This window comes from Pelodiscus sinensis, chromosome 6 (genome assembly GCF_052426305.1).
Source record: "Pelodiscus sinensis isolate ZL-2025 chromosome 6, ASM5242630v1, whole genome shotgun sequence".
Taxonomy (NCBI): domain Eukaryota; kingdom Metazoa; phylum Chordata; order Testudines; family Trionychidae; genus Pelodiscus; species Pelodiscus sinensis.
Genome location: NC_143057.1, coordinates 127804695 through 127824164, shown reverse-complemented (window position 1 = coordinate 127824164; position 19470 = coordinate 127804695). Strand labels below are relative to the sequence as shown.

Below are 19470 nucleotides of genomic sequence, written 5' to 3'. Positions count from 1 at the left end.
TATGGAGATATACCTATCTCATAGAACTGGAAGGCAACTGCAGTGACGAGCCACGGCAGGTGCTTGGACTGTGTGTGGGGGAGGCTTTTCTGTTCCTTACAGATTATGGGGAAATGGAAAGAAGGAAAAAAGCCAAGTGCGTGCGTAACCTACACACCTACTGGGTGTGGTTCACTGTCCCGTGGAGTGACACTTAGGCCGCTTACAGAGAGACACAATGAGTTTGCTCTACACGCTCCAAGCCAGCTGGCTTTTACTCAAGCTAGAGCAGGGATGGGCAGTAATTTTTCGCCGGGGGCCACTTCTGAAATCTTGGAGGTGGCCCTGGGCTGCACTGGAAGGGGCGGGGCTTCAAGCAGAAGGGGCGGGGCCAGGATACGTTCCTGCTTCCCCACCCACAGACCCCAGCTGTTCCCCCTAGAAGAACATACCCCCGGTGGTGGGAGGAGACTTGGCACGCTTCCCCCTTCTGGCCCCAGGTCAATCAGGGCCTGGGGGTGGGAGGAATGCGCAAAGTCTCCTCCCACCCTACCAGGAGCATGTGGCGCCTCTAAGAGCCACATGCTCCTTGCAGGGTGGAGGAAAATTCGTGCCCTCCCCCGTCCCAAGGCCCTAATTGGCCTGGGGGCAGAGGAGGGACAGGGCCTCTGCCGGCTTGGTGGGCCGCATCCGGCCCATGGTAGCCATTTTGCCCACCCCTGAGCTAGAGGCTCCTGTGCTAAGCTCCAGAGGTCCCAGGTTCGGTTCCGCCTGTAGGTGTTACTTGCTCACAGAAATAACGTGAGCCCCTCTGTTTTGAGCTGCGTGCCTTCAATGCCCACGGAGGGACAGCGATGAATGCAGGGATCTCCGCGGATTCGAAAGTAAGACTACTGCAAGCACGGCCAGCATCTGTACCAAAACTGTAGCAGGAAGCAAGGCAGGATGTGGGGAAGGCTGTAGGCAGAAGCTGTGCCGTGAAACAGGAAGGGTAGCCTCCTGGTTATCGTGTTGCATGCAGCGTTGTAGCCTCGTTGTCCCAGGATATTAGATGTCCTCCTGTCTGGGAAAGGCCCTCTTTGTCGTAGCTTAGCAGAAGCCCACGTTGGATCCCTTAGCACGTGGCTAAGGGATCGTTCAAGATGAGGTAGCCCGTTAATCCCCCCTGTGGTCATAGGACCAAAAGGGGCTACAGCTTTCCCGGGTGAGTATTTTGCAGATTTTGGCTAGTTCCCATCGTCTTGACCGTGACCCTTGTGGGATATAGAAGTGAGTGATCCCAGAAAAGATATTTCCTCACCCATCTTGTCTCTCTTCTGTGCTCCTTATTCTAACCAGGTTCCTTGTGTGTCGTTGGAAGAAAGCGTTGCTTCGTGGGATTCCTCTGCACTGTAGCATGACTGATCCCATGAGGTTTCTAGTTAACGGGAGGGGCATTCGCCACGGGCAGCCAACAGTAAAATAAACTTCCAGAGGTGATCAAGGGCGTTCCGGATCTGACCACCTTGAGGAAACTCTGCAAAAGTTTCCTCTTGAACCAGACTTTCCACCACTGAATAGCTCCTGCCACTCTGGTCCCTACTTTTCTATTCAGTAAACCCCAGTCAGCCAAAGAAAACCCCTACGGGGAAGACAAATTTTAAACCAAACCTTTACCCTGAAAAGGGGAACCATTCCATGGAGTCCACGGCTGTGAAGTCTGCTCTATTATAAATTCTACTATCCCACCAAATGATGTTAGCGTTTTAATTGCTGACTAAATTATAGCATGGGAGGAAGTGATACTCTGGAAAGGAGATGGTGGTGGCCAAGCTACCACTGACTGGGTTTTGGGGGCTTTTTTAAATTTAATAGATCAGGTTTTCACTTCTTCTGGAAAGTTCAGAACCCCCCCTCTCCTGCCCCAAATTTTCTGGTTTCGGTGGAAACCCAACACTCCTTTTGTGAACGTTTCCCCTAAACGCAACATAAAATTTAACCCAGTGTTCGATTCCCGTTTTGATATCAAAATGCAGCATTTCGGTTTTGCTTAAATAAATAAAATGACCAATCCTCTCCATTAGGATAAGCCTGTGATTTTAATGTCTCCCCTCTAGGCTGCTCCCTAGGTATTGAGTTCCCCAAAACATTGGGAACCTTTGCTCCTTGTTCAAGGCCTTGCCACAAATCTTTTCCCTTGCCAATCAGCTCTGTCTCTGCGCACAACACCCATGCAGTCACTATAATGCTTGTTGGAAAAATCAGGTTTTGTCTTGAAACTAGAACCAGTAGGCTTGTGGGGCAAAGTCAGTGTCCTACTGTCGTGATCTTATCTCAAACTTCACCCACAATGCATCTCTGGCTGTAAGCACTCTGACTTTCCAAACACGTAGCTTTTAATTCTCTCGCATGGACTGCTCACGTAAACAAAGTTCTGCCTGCAGGATTAGGGCCTTGGACAATATTTTCTTCAGGGAAGGTTTCTTATCCTAGCTTGGTAAACAGTAGTCCTGTAAAACACCCTGCATGCCCTTGAGATTACGTGAGCAACACTCTTCAGCTAACTTCTAACGGTAAAAGCACTCCAGCAGTAGGAGGTAGCAAGTTTACTCCTGGGGGAAATTCTGGATCAAAACCACTAATTTCTGGGCAGGATATTTTAAATTTCTGGGCATGATGGCCCCAGCCCCATGCATGGTAGGACTGTGTCAGCCATGGTGGGACTTTGCATGGCTGACAATGGGAGATTACAGATTCTGCGGGGAAGAAATAAAATTCTGTGGGGAACCTGGATTCTGCATGGCTCAGTGGTGCAGAATTCCCCCAACAGTAGAAGGTGCCATGCCTCAAATGACAAGGGTGCCTAAGAAAGACGGGGGATTTGCTTTAGCAGCACCAACTGCTCCCTGTTGTTTTCCAGTCCTAAATCCAGCAATGGAATGTTTGCCCCATCGAGGGAGTGGAGAAATCACTATAGGGCTAACCTAAGGGTAAGGCCCCGTCCTACAATGACTGGGGACCCACAGAATATTCCGTGTTGTAGAGAAGAGCATCCGATCCTGACTACCCACAAAATATTCTCTGCGGTTTAACCAGTGAATTGATTAAAGTGCAGCTACCTGATGCTACAAACCCCTTTTCTCTTTACCATCATGCTTGAGGAATGAAGGAACCCAGAGCTCTGTGGATCTTGGCTGATGGACAGCTTGTTTAATTAACCTATTGCCCATCTGGGCTAATCCCCTCTTCGTTCCCCAACAATCCCATTATTAAAGCACCTGAAAGGCTAGAAAGCTAAAGGTCTGTCCCCCAGGTTGGGGGAGATTTCTCTAGGCCAGACTTGACTGGTGCTTTTCCTTCCAATCCATCTCAAAGCAGAGTTCGTGATCCTTCATTTTCTCTCAGACCCTGGCTTCTCACCTGCTCCTGAATCACTCACTTTCCCTCTTGCTGCTTCTCCGCTCTCAAGTTGCTGCTGACTCACGACATCTCTGTGCAATAATGTTCCTATTGTTTTTCCGTGAGCTGGCTGTGCCAACCTGACTGCATTGCTAATGTTACCGGAGATGGGCTCGCAGCCTGTAAGGAGAGGGACGTGGGCCAAACATAGACTGGAAGGCTGACGTGGGAGGGGGAGTACGGCATAGTGGACAGGACTACGCTAAGCCAGTTGAAATGGACGCAGTTCCTAGCTCTGCTACAGATTGCCTGCGTGGCCTTGGCCAAGGCACTTAATCTCCCCAATGCCATCTCGCAGCAAAAGCTAAAATTCCCCTATCTCACATGTTCCATTAATAATCCCAAGGGGGATAGATAATTGCTTGTCGGCAGTGCCATGGAAATCGATGAAATCCATTGTGACACTGTCTCCTTTGCATTTTAAATATCTCCTGTACATCTCTGGACTCTGTAAACATGACTTCAGCTTCACATGGCCTGGACTCTGGCGCCCAAGGGGTTAATTTGAGCTCCATGCCGATGTGCTCCATGAAAGGCTTTAACCTCTCTGCTTTGGGAGGGTTGGGTTCAGCCCGGGGGTGTAGAACTAGTTAGAACTGCAGGCTCAGCCATTCTTTAACGCTTATTTATTACTGGAAATGCTGTTTCCATATGGGCCGTCTTTGCAGACTGCGGCTGTGTTCTGTTTTCTCGGTGTAGTTGTTTGAGCACTTTGCAGTCACTAACTTCCCGGGAGCTGGGGGTGTGTGTGTGTGTGTGTGTGTGTGTGTGTGTGTGTGTGTGTGTGTGTGTGTGTGTGTGTGTGTGTGTGTGTGTGTGTGTGTGTTCGTTCGTCCAGTTTTAGAGATGGGGAAACTGAGGCACAGGAAGGTGAAATTTATCCAAAGTCACACAGCAGGTCAGTGGCAGAGCAGGAAATAAAACCCAGGAGTCCAAGCTCACAGATGCATATGCTAGCCATTAGGCAACACTTCTCCCCTCAAACACACAAGGGACTGAATTGATGAAGTGCAGTTCTCCTCAGGCTGTCTGTGAAAGGCTAATAATGAAAGCCAGCACAGAAGATGACCTTACCTACTGTATGGGGTGCCCACAGGTCAAAGCACAGTGAGCTGGGAGAATCCACATAGATGTACTCACGCCACATTTAACACAAGCATAACATTGCTGAGATGAAATTTTGTCGTCCCCCCCCCCCCCCCCGAATTTAAGGACAAAGCTCTTGCTGAATCCTATGGAGCCAGGACTTTTACCAGATTCCAAGTTCCAGGGTGAAATAGTGGCCCGAGAAAAGGGGAGGGCTGCCAGCCCTGGGGGTGGGTGGGAAGCTTACGTCCACTCCTTCCCCCTGCTGCCCCAGTGGGGTTATAACTGTCCTGGTCCCTATTTCTAACCCCTTGCTGCCCCCTGTGGTCATTACCCTCCTTTTCCTTGTTATGGAACACAGTTGCTTTCCAGGCACATCCCATTATCCTGGCACAACCAAACCCCGACTTTGTTTTAAGTTGTGATCAAGGGAAGCTGCCTACCGAATTTGGTGGGCCTACCTGTTACCATTTAGGAGGAGTTCCTGAACAAACAGACTCGCTCAAATCTGTAGTAGACCAAGACAAGAAAAAACATTGCACGAAAACCCTTCTTTTAGGAGAACATTTTGATGAGCCCTAATGGTCAAAGATCTTCTGAGGTAAAACTTGTAGCAAGGAGGGGTAAGTGCATATAAGAGGCATATGACCGGCATAGACCGGTAAGTCTAACTTCAGTACCGGGCAAATTACTCGAAACAATAGTAAAGAATAAAATTGTGAAGCATGTAGAAGAACATAATTTGTTGGACAAAAGTCAACATGGTTTCTGTAAAGGGAAATCCTGTCTTACTAATCTATTAGAGTTCTTTGAAGGGGCTAACAAACATGCGGACAAGGGGGATCCAGTAGATATAGTATAGTTGGATTTTCAGAAAGCCTTTGACAAGGTCCCTCACCAAAGGCTCTTGTGTAAATTACATGGCCATGGGATAAGAGGGAAGGTCCTTTCTTGGATTGAGAACTGGTTAAAAGACAGGAAACAAAGGGTAGGAATAAATGGTAAATTTTCAGATTGGAGAGGGGTAACTAGTGGTGTACCCCAAGGGTCAGTCCTGGGACCAATCCTTTTCAACTTATTCATAAATGATCTGGAGAAAGGGGTAAGCAGTGAGGTAGTAAAGTTTGCAGATGATACCAAACTGTTTAGGATAGTCAAGACAGAAGCAGACTGTGAGGGACTCCAAGAAGATCTCACCAAACTGAGTGATTGGGCAACAAAATGGCAAATGAAATTTCATGTGGATAAGTGTAAAGTAATGCACATAGGGAAAAATAACCCCAACTATACGTACAGTATGATGGGGGCTAATTTGGCTACGACAAATCAGGAAAGAGATCTTGGAGTTATCGTGGACAGTTCTCTGAAAACTTCCACACAGAGTGCTGCGGTGGTCAAAAAGGCAAATAGGATGCTAGGAATTATTAGGAAAGGGATAGAAAATAAGACCCAGAATATCTTACTGCCCCTGTATAAAACTATGGTACGCCCACATCTTGAATACTGTGTACAGATGTGGTCTCCTCACCTCAAAAAAGATATTTTGGCCTTGGAAAGGGTTCAGAAAAGGGCAACTAAAATGAATTAGGGGTTTGGAACGGGTCCCATATGAGGAGAGGTTAAAGCGACTGGGACTTTTCAGTTTAGAAAAGAGGAGACTGAGGGGGGATATGATAGAGGTCTATAAAATCATGAGTGGTGTGGAGAGGGCCGATAAAGAAAAGTTATTTATTAGTTCTCTAAATAGAAGAACTAGAGGATACCAAATGAAATTAATGGGTAGCAGGTTTAAAACTAATAAAAGAAAGTTCTTCACACAGCATGTAGTCAACCTGTGGAACTCCTTGCCAGAGGAGGCTGTGAAGGCTAGGACTATAATAGAGTTTAAAGAGAAGCTGGATAATTTCATGGAGGTTAGGTCCATAAAAGGCTATTAGCCAGGGGATAAAATGGTGTCCTTGGCCTCTGTTTGTCAGAGGCTGGAGAGGGATGGCAGGAGACAAATCGCTTGATCATTGTCTTCAGTCCACCCTCTTTGGGGCACCTGGTGCTGGCCACTGTCGGTAGACAGGATACTGGGCTAGATGGACCCTTGGTCTGACCCAGTACGGCCGTTCTTATGTTCTTATGACCCTCAGGTAAATAGACAGTTGGCTGATGCTTTCTCATGTGTTCAGCTGCTGTGCTTTTGTGCTCCTTCCCGACGTTCTCTCCCCCTTCCTGCGCCCTCTCCCATTCTCACATTGTACTTTCTATTCTTGCGCTCCCTGGCTGTGCTAAGCGAGCTGGCGGCCAAGTGAAAGCCACGAGGATCTTGGCATATCCATGCCTCAAAATGGGATTGTAATAACCCTCCCTTGGCAGCTGCCGCATAACATAACTGGCTGGAGCAGAGCGTCTGGCAGGAGCAGCATAGATAGGCTTTTGCTCATTAAAGGAAGCCTTTGATAGGGAGTCACCAGCACTCATTAGCAAAACAACAATCCTTTCCCCACTCGCCTAAGCTGGGGGTGAAGGGAAACTTGGTTTGTCCAAATCTAAGGACACTACAGTGGCTCATAAGCCTCCCACTACCTATGGTTTGTCTTCATAGCAGAGGGAACTCTAGTTTCATCTGTCACCGTTCCGAGCAACAGCATCTGTATTTCCTCTCCAGGGTCCAGAAAAGACACCCACATGCTAGCACCCGAATCCCCAGCTGTCCCTTCTCTCGGGTGGAGACCTACATCTCTCTCTCCCTCTCTCTCTGCACAGTTCCTTTGTCAGCACTGGGGATACGTGTAGACTGCAAGCTTTTTTCGAAAGAGAGCGTCCACACCTCAAAATTGGATCGAAAAATCGATCTGCTTTTTCGAAAGAGCGTCCAGACTGCACGGACGCTTTCTCGAAAGAAAGCCCTGATTGCGATTCACAGAATGCCGCCAGGGCACTTGTGCTTTGTTTGATTGCCTCTTCTTTCGAAAAATTTCCCTCTTCTGCATCCACGCATGCCGGTTTTCGAAAGAGCTCTTTTGAAAAAGGCGTTCTTCCTTGTAATTGGAACCCTGAGTTCTTTTGATTTTAATTTGGAAAGAACATGATTGCAGTGTGGACGCAGGTGAAGTTTTATGGAAAAAAGGGCAATGTAGTCTAGACATACCCTGAGTTCCCCAGAGAAGTCAAGTTGCTTAAACAGGCCTGTTGTGGTGGTCTCCTCAGAGGTTGTAAACCGTGTATTTGCTGGAGTTATAAACTTACCACCCGGTTCTAAGCAAGCACCTTTATTCTTAAGGTGAAAGCATTGGAGAGAACACATTAAAATGACAAAGAAGCCACACAAATGCTAATAAGCTTACCAGAGACCACTAGCACTAACAAGGGCTGTGGCCTGTGAACCACAAAGTGTTGTTTGTTTGTTTTCGTGGTCCCCTGTTCATAACAGCTGTTAGCTCCAAATAAGCACACCCATCAATCTGTGAGTCCCTCCCTTAATCTAGTTTGGACCTCTGATCTTGTCCTCATAACCTGATGTGCAGACAAAGTGTTTCTTTGCACAGCTTCAAAGGATAAGTCTGTACTTAGGTAATTTGCATTCTCCTTCCTTTGGAAATTTCCTAGGAGAGTCACTGAACTGTTCAGTTTTGTCTGGCGTGTTTTAAGAGTCCTTTGAAGCCAGTAACACTTCCCAGGGTTTACCTTAGTCTTGTCTCTTGTGAAATAAATTACATACAGTCCCTCCAGTAAAATATAAACAGTTACATTTTTTAAAACAATGAACTCATGCGAAACTTAATTCTTCACGGTTTATCCAGGATATTCCTCCCTCCACCTACACCACACCCCCCCCCCAACACACACACCCTTTAATTCAAGTATTGTGCAGCCCTGCAAGTCAGCAGCTATCTGATACATATCCAGGGTTTGGTTTTTTTAGGGGGGGAAGGAGGGGAGATGCAAAATTCTGTATCCATGCAGGGCACTGGGGACTGGTGAACACTTGACAAACTGTGCTCACTCAGCTGCCTGTCCAACTACTCAGCAGTTTGAGTGGTGTTTCACAGCAAGGCTGCTCTCACTGGAGGTGTTAACTATAAAGTTGTTAGTTGAGTGACGATAAGTTTAAACCCTTCTCCCAGCCCTCCCCCATCGCCGGACCTGCATAGATAAAACTAAGTTTGGTTGCTTGGAGATCATTGCCTGGTTACTCTTGTGGGTGTAATGAGCATTGCCCAATCAAGATGTTTCCAGTTCAGCATTTAGTCTTTGGCAAGCTAATGTCTGGCAAGCTAATCCAGACTTTTAAAATGAAGGCCTCACACACTGTTTCTGTGTTTGCTGTGTTCCCTTCAAGACACATGCAATCTGGCTATTGTTAAACGAGAAAACTGGGATTTCCATTTTCCAGGAAATTCTAGTATTTCAACATTTGTTTTCCCATCCAGTTTGGGGTTGACTGTTGAATGGAAAAAAAACTTTATTTCCATGAGACTTGCTGAATCAAAACATTTGGGTAATTGTAACAGGGTGGAACTCACCACATCGGTGCCTCCTACTGGTCGTGCTGGGAATTAGCTCTCAGACCACTAAGGCACCTTCTACAGCCTCTCTCCAACTTACAAACCGGCTACGGACCAAGCAGTTGGTTGTAACTTGGTTCGTTCGTAAGTCGGACTCCATTGAGTTACATGCGACCGCCCAGTTCGTAAGCGCGGATCACATTCGTAACTCGGGGTCTGCCATTTATGGTCGCTTTGGTCGTCATAACTGTGAACGGTTGTAAGTCAACCGTTCGCAACTCGGGGACCGGCTGTACTAGCAGCCAACTACAGTCCCTAGCCTAGCCTGAATAGGATGAAGTTTAATAAGGACAAATGCAAAGTACTCCATGTAAGAAGGAACAATCAGTTTCACACATACATAATGGGAAGTGACTGCCTAGAAGGGAACTAGGGGTCATAGTGGACCACAAGTTAAACGCAGGTCAGCAGTGTGACGCTGTTGCAAAAAAAGCAAACCTGATTCTGGGCTGCATGAACAGGAGTGTTGTGAGCAAGACATGAGAAGTCATTCTTCCACTCTACTCTGCACTGATTAGGCTTCAGTTGGAGTATTGTGTCCAGTTCTGGGCAGCACGTTTCAGGAAAGATTTGGAGAAGGTCCAGAAAAGAGTAACAAAAATGATTTAAGGTCTAGAGAATTAACTGAGGCAAAACTGAAGGAATTGGGCTTGTTTAATTTGGAAAAGAGAATACTGAGGGTATGTCTACACTACCACCCTAGTTCGAACTAGGGTGGTTAATGTAGGCAACCGAAGTTGCAAGTGAAGCCCGGGATTTGAATTTCCCGGGCTTCATTTGCATCTTGCCGGGCGCCGCCATTTTTAAATGCCCGTTAGTGCGGACTCCGTGCCCACGGCTACACGCGGCACGGACTAGGTAGTTCAGATTAGGCTTCCTATTCCGAACTATTGGAACGTGGAACGAGGTGTACCGGTAGTTCGGAATAGAGAGCTAATCTGAACTACCTACTCTGTGCCACGTGTAGCCGCGGGCACGGAGTCCGCGCTAACGGGCATTTAAAAATGGCGGCGCCCGGCAAGATACAAATGAAGCCCGGGAAATTCAAATCCCGGGCTTCATTTGCAACTTCGGTTGCCTACATTAACCACCCTAGTTCAAACTAGGGTGGTAGTGCAGACATACACAGAGAGGGGACATGATAGTGGTTTTCAAGTATCTGAAACCATGTTACAAGGAGAGAGGAAAAATTGTTCTGCTTGGCCTCTGAGGACAGGACAAGAAGCAATGGGCTTAAACTGCAGCAAGGGAGGTTTAGGTTGGACATTAGGAAAAAGTTCCTGCCTGTCAGGGTGGTGAAACACTGGAATAAATTGCCCAGAGAGGTTGTGGAATCCCCATCTCTGGAGATATTTAAGAAAAGGTTGGATAGACATCTGCCAGTGATGATCTAAACCAGGCCTACGGCCCATCTGTTTGTGGTTCGCGATGCAGTTTGGGTTTACGTGGGGCTCAACACGCAGCCGGCGAATGGGAGCCAAAACAAAAAAGTAGTCAATAGAATGCTCTTCCATTCATCTGCATTTTAGTAATTAAATTCCTGGACAGTTATTGCTCATTTCCATTTCAATTTTAATGGGGTAAATACTGCGTTTTATTAATATCGGCAGAAGTGACTGACATGGGGCCTGCGTGTTGTGTGCTCTTGCCTTAATCTTTGTATTCATGCCTGTCAGTGTGAAATAAACTCTTTGCATATATTTGCATATATATTTGCATGCCTAAGCAACCACACTTAAGTTGCGGCCCTCGGCATGTGCTGTGAGTATCGTTGTGGCTGCCGGGGCTTCCACAGTTGAGTGACCCTGGTCTAGACAGCGCTGGGTCCTGCCGTGAGGGCAGGGGACTGGACTCGATGACTCTTGAGGTCCCTTCCAGTTCTAGTGTGCTTTGATTCTAGCTTTTGAATCCAGGGTCTAACTGCAATCTGGATTGGTCATCCTCATTGGCATGTAGGGGCAAAGGGGGGAGGTGGACCTAGGCCCACCCACTGCTCTGGGTCCTGGCCCAGGAACATTGCAGCTAGCAGCCATTTGCTGACCCTCCATCTGTGCCCCCGGCTTGCCTTCCCTGAGCCACTTCTCCCCTGCATAACCCTCGCACCTTCTCTGCTCTTCATCAGTACCTCGGCCAGTCCCCTCGCTCTCCTTCCCAGCACTGCTCAATAAGAGGTGCTCCTTAGCACCTAGTCCTTGTCCCTCACTCTCCGGAGAGAGACCGCCCTCTGCTCAGCAATCCTTTATATATCCGCTGCTCCAGCAAGTCTTCCCTTGATTGGCTCTCTCAAGAAGCCCTTTTCTAATTGGCTGGAGTTCTGTGCGGCCTCTCTGAAAGCCAATGGTGGGCAGCCTGTGGCCCATCTCGGTAATCTGCTGGTGGGCCGTGACACTTTTGCTGCCGTTGACCCTCTGCAGACTCGTCCCCTCTCCCCAGCTGCCAGTGGCCGCTACTCCAGGCTAGTGGGAGCTGCAGGAAACGGTGAGCCACAGGGACATACACGTCACCGCTTCCAGCAGTTCCCACTGGCCAGGCACAGTGGTGACCACGGGGAGTGGCAAGGGGCCATGCCTGCGGATGGCTAATGTCAGCAAAATGTGTCTCGGCCCGCCTGCAGATCACCCCACTGGGCCGCAGGCCCTGTTCTAGGGATGTTAAATATCGGTTATGGAATAGTCGAGTAATCTCACGAATTCTGATTGGTTACTTGACTATTTTCTCATCCCCGGGGGCGGGACCAGTGCACTCCGGCCTCACTCCCGAGGAGCCCCCTGCCACTGTATCAGAGGCGGCAGGGTGGGGCGTTTGGGAGCTGGTCTGCAGGGGGGAGCCAGTTTAAAAACCAGCTCCCCTCACAGGCCATCTGCCTGTTGCCTCTTGCTGCCTCTGCTACAAAGGCAGTAGCGCAGGTTGGCAGCCGCACTTGTCTGAGCTCCCCGACCTGGCGAGGGCTGGAACGGAGTCGGGCTGCCTGCCCGCCGGACTCCTAATACGCTTTAAATGCAGAGCTGCAGCAGGGGTCGGTCCTGGACCTGGCACAAGCCGCGAGCGAGGTGGGCTGCTGTCTGGCCTGCTAAAAACGTCGTGGGGCCGGGAAGGAGTGTGTCGTCTATTGCATTCATTAGAAGCTTTTGCTTATCAGTGAATCGACTACGCTGACATTCCTCCCCTGTTGTAACCCCTTCCTCCTTGAGTGGCGCAGCCCCCCACAAGGTCTGGACAACTTTTGGGAATTTTTTTGGCAAACTTTTTGACAGTCCTGGATCGAAAAATTGTTTTGGTCTGTGGGACCGAATGGGCGTGCTGCATTTTGGGTCCGTCGGACACGAAAACGGCATCTGCCTACAGCAGGCGTCCGTGAAGTTTTCCCTCGTGCCCCCATCTCCGCGCCTGGGAGTGGGGCCACGATTAGAGCTGCAGACGTGGCAGGGGAGTGGCCCAACTTCACCCCTGCTCCCAGTGCTGCCCCCAGCTGCAGCCGGTCTTAGGCCTCGACTTCTGGCTCCAGGCCTAGCTGCAAATCCAGCCCATGCCTCAGCCCCTGGGCCAGGACTAGGACGGGGCCCGGAGCTGAGCCATAGCCCATTGGAGCTGGGGTAGAGCTGAGGGTGGAGCAGGGCTGGGGGGTGTCCCCCCATAAGGGTTAGCCCAGGCTCTGTTGTGCCTCCCCCATTCTCCTCTGTGCCCCCACTCTTTGGGGACCGCTGCGTTAGCCAGTAGAAGTAGCTAAAGCCAGGGACCTTTGGCCAGGCAATGCCTTTTCTAAAGTTCTGACTGGTCTTCATCCTCTCTGTGCTGATTGTTTGCTCATCCTTTATGCCACCCTCCATAGACTTTGCATCTCTACTTCACTCGGCATCTTGCCCTCTTTTCCCCAGCCCTGTACCCCTTTATCAGAGTCCCCTCACTATGCCCTTTGCTTTCCATTTAGCTGATCCCTCCTTCCCCCTGTAGATCCCCTCTAACATGCCATTTCCTTCCACCACATTCACTCTGCTTGTGTGTGCGACTCTTGCACAACCCTGTTTACCTTGTCTGGTTAGCTTGTTTGTGCTGCAGAAATGGCAGTGCATGGGGGGGAGGGTGGGGTGGTTCTGCGGGAGCCGGTGTTCATTAAGCTGCTTCCCTCCTCTCCCCCCACCCTGTTCATGTAAACACGTAACCAGTGAAATTTACAGCGGTTATATGTTTGTTTAAAAAAATGCTTAACATCCCTCGTGCAAAGAGGCCCCATGATGGTTTGGTCTCTAAGATCTCCTGTAATATATTTCAGTTACAGGTTACTTACTTACTTGTATTTTTCCTCTTTCAGACGCCAGCGTTCAGGGCTTGAAGGGATATAGGGAAGAAATGACAGCTGCATAAACGTCTCTTCCTTTCCTTTTTTGAGAGTCCGAACAGAACTCTGCCAAAAGTAACTCAGCTTTTCCAGCTTGTAGAAAACCAGCTGTCGGCTTATTTAGGAGAGCGCCTTCAGAAAGGAAAGCAGCATGTACACGTTCCTGCCTGAAAACTTCACCCCGGTGAAGCCGAAGCCGTCCAAGGAGCTGAAACCCATGATCGGTGCAATAGTCGTGGGGCTCATCCTACTCATCGCGGCGGTGGTGGCCTGGTGCTATTACACGGCGTCACTGAGGAAGGCGGAGCGGCTCAAGACGGAGCTGATGGACCTGCGGAAGGATGGGTTCGTCATCAAAAACCAGCACGGAGAGGTGGTCTTCAGACTGGCCTTCCAGTCGGGCAGCCTCGACCTGGAGTCCTGCTCGAAAGAAGGGGAGATTTTAACCTGCACCAGGTCGGACAAAGGGAAGCTGAATTTCTTCATTCAGACGGTCAAGCCCAAGGACACGGTGATGTGCTACCGCGTCCGCTGGGAGGAGTTTGTGGCGGACACGGCGGTGGAGCACACCATGTTCTGGGAGGATGCTCACTGGTACGGGGGCTGCGAAATGAGCGTCCAGCACTGGCCGATCAGGCTCCCCGGGTACCAGGAGCCCACGCCCTTTGTGACGAGCGACGTGTATTCCTTCAGGGACAGCTTTGGAGGCATCTTGGAGAGGTACTGGCTGTCCTCGAAAGCAGCGGCCATCAAGATCAACGACTCGGTGCCCTTCCACCTGGGGTTCAACGCCAGCGAGCGGTCGCTCTTCTTTCAGGCCAGGTATAAGGATTCTCCCTACAAACCTCCCCTGGGGCAGCAGCCTTTCCCGGAGCTGAGCTACCGCGTCTGCGTCGGCTCGGACGTGACTTCCATTCACAAATACATGGTGCGGAGGTACTTTAACAAGCCTTCCAAGATCCCGTCGGAAATCGCCTTCCGCTATCCCATCTGGTCCACGTGGGCGCTCTACAAAAACGATATTGACCAGGATAAGCTGTTGCGTTTTGCAGAAAAGATTAAAAAGTACCGGTTTAATTGCAGCCACATTGAAATCGACGACACCTACACACAGACTTACGGAGACTTTGACTTTGACCCAGTCAAGTTCCCTAATGTGACTGAAATGTTCAAGACGCTGAAAAAAGAGGGATTTAAAGTTACCCTGTGGACGCATCCCTTTATAAACTACAATTCCTCCAATTTTGGCGTGGGAATAGAGCGGCAGCTCTTCATCAAGGAGCCGACGGGGAAACTGCCCGCCATGGTGAAGTGGTGGAACGGCATTGGGGCCATCTTGGATTTTACCAATCCCGCGGCCAGGGAGTGGTTTCAGAGCCAGCTGAAACAGCTGCGGTCCAAGTACGGCATCGCGTCCTTTAAGTTTGACGCCGGGGAGGTCAGCTACCTCCCGAAGCAGTTCAGCACCTTCCGGCCCTTGTCGGACCCTAACATCTGGTCCAGACGGTACACGGAAATGGCCGTTCCGTTCTATGAGCTCGCCGAAGTGCGGGTCGGCTACCAGTCCCAAAACATCTCGTGCTTCTTCCGCATCATCGACCGGGACTCTGTTTGGGGATATGAGCTTGGCCTCAAGTCCCTGATCCCTACAGTGCTCACAATTAGCATGCTGGGATACCCTTTCATTTCAGCTGATATGATTGGTGGGAATTTTTTCCCCAACAAGACGGAAGGGGCTGTTGAAATCCCAGACCAAGAGTTGTACATCCGCTGGCTGGAGCTGTCGGCCTTCATGCCCTCCATGCAGTTCTCAATACCCCCCTGGCTCTATGACAAGGAAGTGATCGAGATTGCACAGAAGTTCACAGAGCTGCATGAGTCGCTGGTCGCCCCTCTCCTGTTGGAACTGGCTGGGGAGGTCACCGACACAGGAGACCCAATCATACGGCCCATCTGGTGGATTTCTCCCAACGACAGATCCACCCATGAAATTGACTCCCAATTCCTCATTGGGGACACCCTCATGGTGGCCCCTGTCCTGGAGCTGGGCAAGCAAGAACGCGATGTGTACCTCCCGGCCGGCAAATGGCGCAGTTACAAAGGGGAGCTGTTTGAGAAGACCCCGGTCCTGCTAACAGACTATCCTGTGGACTTGGATGAAGTTGCCTATTTCCTCTGGGTCTCTTAACCGACAACTCCATCAGCTCTAAACTTTGTGACAACCATGCCTTACTTCAGGATCTGAAAACTAACCATTCTAAACGCACAGTACGTGCCTGGGAGGGGCTAGTGTGGGAATGGGAAACTAACAGGACTGTGGTTTTTAAATATCCTATATCTTGTCAACGAGACTTCCAGTTTGAGCTGGGGGTGGGTGTGTATAATTGCAGAAGGAATAATATCACCCGGTGCATCTAGGAACCCAACGCCTTTTCAGATCTCTGAATTGAAGAGGTAGACGCAGCCTTGGGCTTGTCGTGGCGTAGGCGGTAGTGATTTTTTTTCTCCTTCAGAAACGCGGCTCCTAGGGGAGGGGGCAGGGCTACAATATTAGCCACGGCCCCTTCCCCCCTTTCTACATGCAGCCTATGAATCCAAATCCCATAGTGCAATGCTCCATCTTGAGCGCCATGAAATGAAGCAATGCATGCTGGGGCCTGGCGTCCTTGGCCCCCGCCTCTCCCCAGAGCGAGTGTCGTTGCTGCGGTCCGCACGGTGTTAATGCGAAGGACGTGTCGTCCTGGAGTTGTTGCCAGTTTCATGGCTGGTCTGCAGCTGATCAAAGGAAAGACAGCCCTGATCCCAGGGATGAAAGATGAGTTGGAAGGGAACAGGAAGCACAGGACAGTGGGTTACTACAGCACAGCGGCCTTATATTTGATAATGTGGCAAGTATTATTTACAAGACTTTTTTTAAGGGATAAATCGATATATTTTTCCTTAGCACTGGACTGGACGTCAAATACCCAGTCCCCTTATTCTCTCGAGTCCTAGGCGGGCCAGGCTACTCGACTTACTGCACATATTTTAACTGTACGTCATGTATCAGGGCACGTTGCATTATCTCGTCCTAGCCTGTGGCTAATACCTCCTGGAAGAATCTCTCTCCCCTACCGAGCAGCATTTGTCCTGTGTATCTTCTTTCACGGGAGTAAACTGGAGTTCTTTGTTGCACATTTATCCTGCAGATACTTTTTCCCTTTTAAAGAGGTGCTGGCGGCTTGGTTATTTGGTAGAGAATTGTCAGAAGCCAAGTAACGGCTCAAAAGCTGCATGTGCCACTCCCCAGAGACGGCAGGTGCCTACCCGCCGCACCCAAACGGATCCAATGGTTTTGCTGCTGCTCAACTTATCAGTATGGAAATTGATGACGTTTGCACTGAACAGGGCTGTGCTCATCCATTGTTTCCAAGGGGAGGTTATGGTACTGGAGGTCTAATTAAGCTAATATTGCACTGCAGTCTCTTTAGTGGTCTCAATTTTGTCTAATGTCTCTTGGGCCAGCTTTTCTCTGTGTTGCTATTTCTAAAGAGCCCCGTGCTCAGGAGCTCCCATGCAGGCACCTGAATGAAGGGCCCATGGAAGCTGTTGGGTACCGAGCGCTTCAGAAAACATGGCCCCCAGAAGTAGGCACTCTGAAGTTTTGGTCCGAAGGTCAGATGAGATTGTGATGGGTTTGATCGCTGGGACCCTCTTGGGACTGTCCCTTGCTGTGCTGGAATACCACTGTGCACCACCCCTTCCTGCCCTCCTCGGTGCCCCTCAACTCTGTCCAGCTGAGCCAGGCCCTCGGGTCTGCTCCAACCCAGACAGGGATAGGGGCACGGCCCTTGCCAGTGTAATCTAGACACTGAGATCAGCCGAGATAAAGGCTCAGCCTCTGCTCCCATCTGCACAGCCCCAGTGGGCCTTGAACCCCAGATAAACCTGTCTTGCTCTGCGTAAAATGTTAAGCTTTTGTTAGCTCTATTTCTCATGGTAAAGAGAGGGGCACAGCTGCTTGCTCCCTCCAGCTAACGGTTATTTACACTGGGTTTACTAATAAAGAAGTGATTTTTATTAAGTATAAAAAATAGGATTGAAGTGGCCAGAAGAGCTGGCACCCAGGACAAAGTAGGTTACTAAATACAATAAAACAGAACATGCCAGCTAAGCTTAATACAACATGTAACTAGCTTCTTTAGTGTATCTCTCCCTCAAAGTGGTTTTCATAAGCTGCTTTCATGGACTGGAACGTCTCCCCTTCTAGCCCCAATCCTCCCCCCCCCCCGTTCAATCTTTCATGTTTCCAGCAGTTGTCTGGGTGAGGGAGAACTGATAACCTTGCTTACCTCACTCCCACCCTTAAACACGGTTTGCAGAAGGTGGGAATCTCTTGTTGAAGTTTGACCCTCCCCACTCCTCTCCCCCCCCCCCCCGCCCCCGCTACTTGTGGGAAAGTACATGCTTCAAGATGGATTCCAGTATCAGGTGACATGGTCCTAGGTCTCAGCAAGACCCACTCTCTATTGTTCATGGGCTGACCACTTGCCTGCAGGGCAGTTAAGCTTCAATCTCTTGGCTAATGAGCCATTATAGCCTTGAAATACCATTGATGGCCATCAATTAGCATGACTATAGTAACACAGGTCCATACACCCTATTCCTAACTTGCTCTACAAAGATGCTACATGCATACAAATGGGAAAGTCAGGCTGATCTCTTACAGCAGGGAGTTGCATGAAGCACATTCTAGCAATGACATTCCTAATCATATTTTCATAAAGCATATGGAATGCCTCATGACAGCAATTATAACCTACCGCTGTGCATGTTCCAGCCTCTGTAGAGCAAAGAATGAATGATTCTACCGCTGCCTCTCCTACGAAGCCTCTCTCAAGCTGTAGAAATATACGGGGGGGGTTGCTCTGGAAGCCCCTGGTTCAGTGCCTGGTGTTGGCTGAGCTCTCAAGCCCCTAGAAAGACAGTGGCTAGTCTTGCACCATTGAAGTCAATGAGAGTTATGTCTCTGCCTTCATTCTCAGTAGGGTTTGGCTCTGGAACTGTAAGGCCAGGTCAGCTGGGGCATTCCAGCCGCCACCCATTTCTAGTCTACTACCAAGGAAGATGCAGGGGCAAGCGCATGCCCTGTGCTTGGGCTCTAATTCAAGTGGTTCAAGCATAAATGTGCAGAGGAGAAACCCGGCCTGGGGGGAAGGATAGCTCAGTGGTTTGAGCATGGGCCTGCTAAACCCAGGGCTGTGAGTTCAATCCTCAAGGGGGCCATTTAGGGATCTGGGGCAAATCTGTCAGGGCTATGTTAGCAACATTCTCTTGCAAAGTGAGGCTGCCCTGGGCTACACCCTGTTGCTTGATAGTGCAGCTGGGCATGCAACAAATGGTTTAAGCCAAAGCTACTCCACCTGCAGCCTGTCTATTTGAGGCCTGTTTGGGTTTACGCAGGGCTCAACACACGGCCTGCAGGTGGGAGCCAGAACAAAAAAGCAGTCAATGTAATGGTCTGTTGCTACGCATTTGAGTAGTTAAATTCCTTGACTATCATTGCTCATTAAAAGTGCTGTCACATGGGTGGAAGTTGGGTAAATATTCCATTTTTAGGAAGATCAGCAGAACTGACTTAAGTGGGGCCTGTGTGTTGTGTGGTCTTGTCTTGCCTTAATCTTTGTATTCATGCCTGTCCGTGTGAAATAAATGATTTGCATATATTTGCATATACATTTGCATGTCTATGCAACCACACTTAGGTTGCGGCCCTCGGCACATGCTGTGAGTATCGTTGTGGCTCTCAGGGCTTCCAAAGTTGAATAGCCCTGGTTTAAGCACTGAAAATACGTCACTTCTGCTTTTTGGGGGACTAACCCCCTCATTTTCAACTCTTGCTTTCCGCCCACCCCCCCACCACCCCCCTTAGATGTATCCATCTCAGGAGCAGTCCTGGGGTGCTTGGCTTTGCTCCCACAGCTGGATAAGGCCAGAGAGCAGCAGTACAGGCCATAAAGTCTGTGTCCACAGCAACGCGCTAACTGTGGATAGCTCTGTGCCTTTCTCCGCTGACCAGAGCAGCCTTGCCCCATT

General features: G+C 49.6%; 1 protein-coding gene across 3 annotated transcripts in view; it reads left to right on the top strand.

Annotated features, from left to right (window-relative positions):
• Positions 1-19307, top strand: part of LOC102454978 (alpha-galactosidase MYORG) — a 29945-nt gene extending 10638 nt beyond the window's left edge. For all 3 annotated transcript variants that reach the window (XM_075932790.2, XM_075932791.2, XM_025184598.3), the window contains exon 2: positions 13369-19307. In XM_075932790.2, the coding sequence (XP_075788905.1) occupies positions 13547-15583 (2037 nt within the window). In that variant the 5' untranslated portion in view covers positions 13369-13546 and the 3' untranslated portion in view covers positions 15584-19307. The remainder of the gene's footprint in view (positions 1-13368) is intronic.
• The last annotated feature ends 163 nt before the right edge of the window (positions 19308-19470 follow it).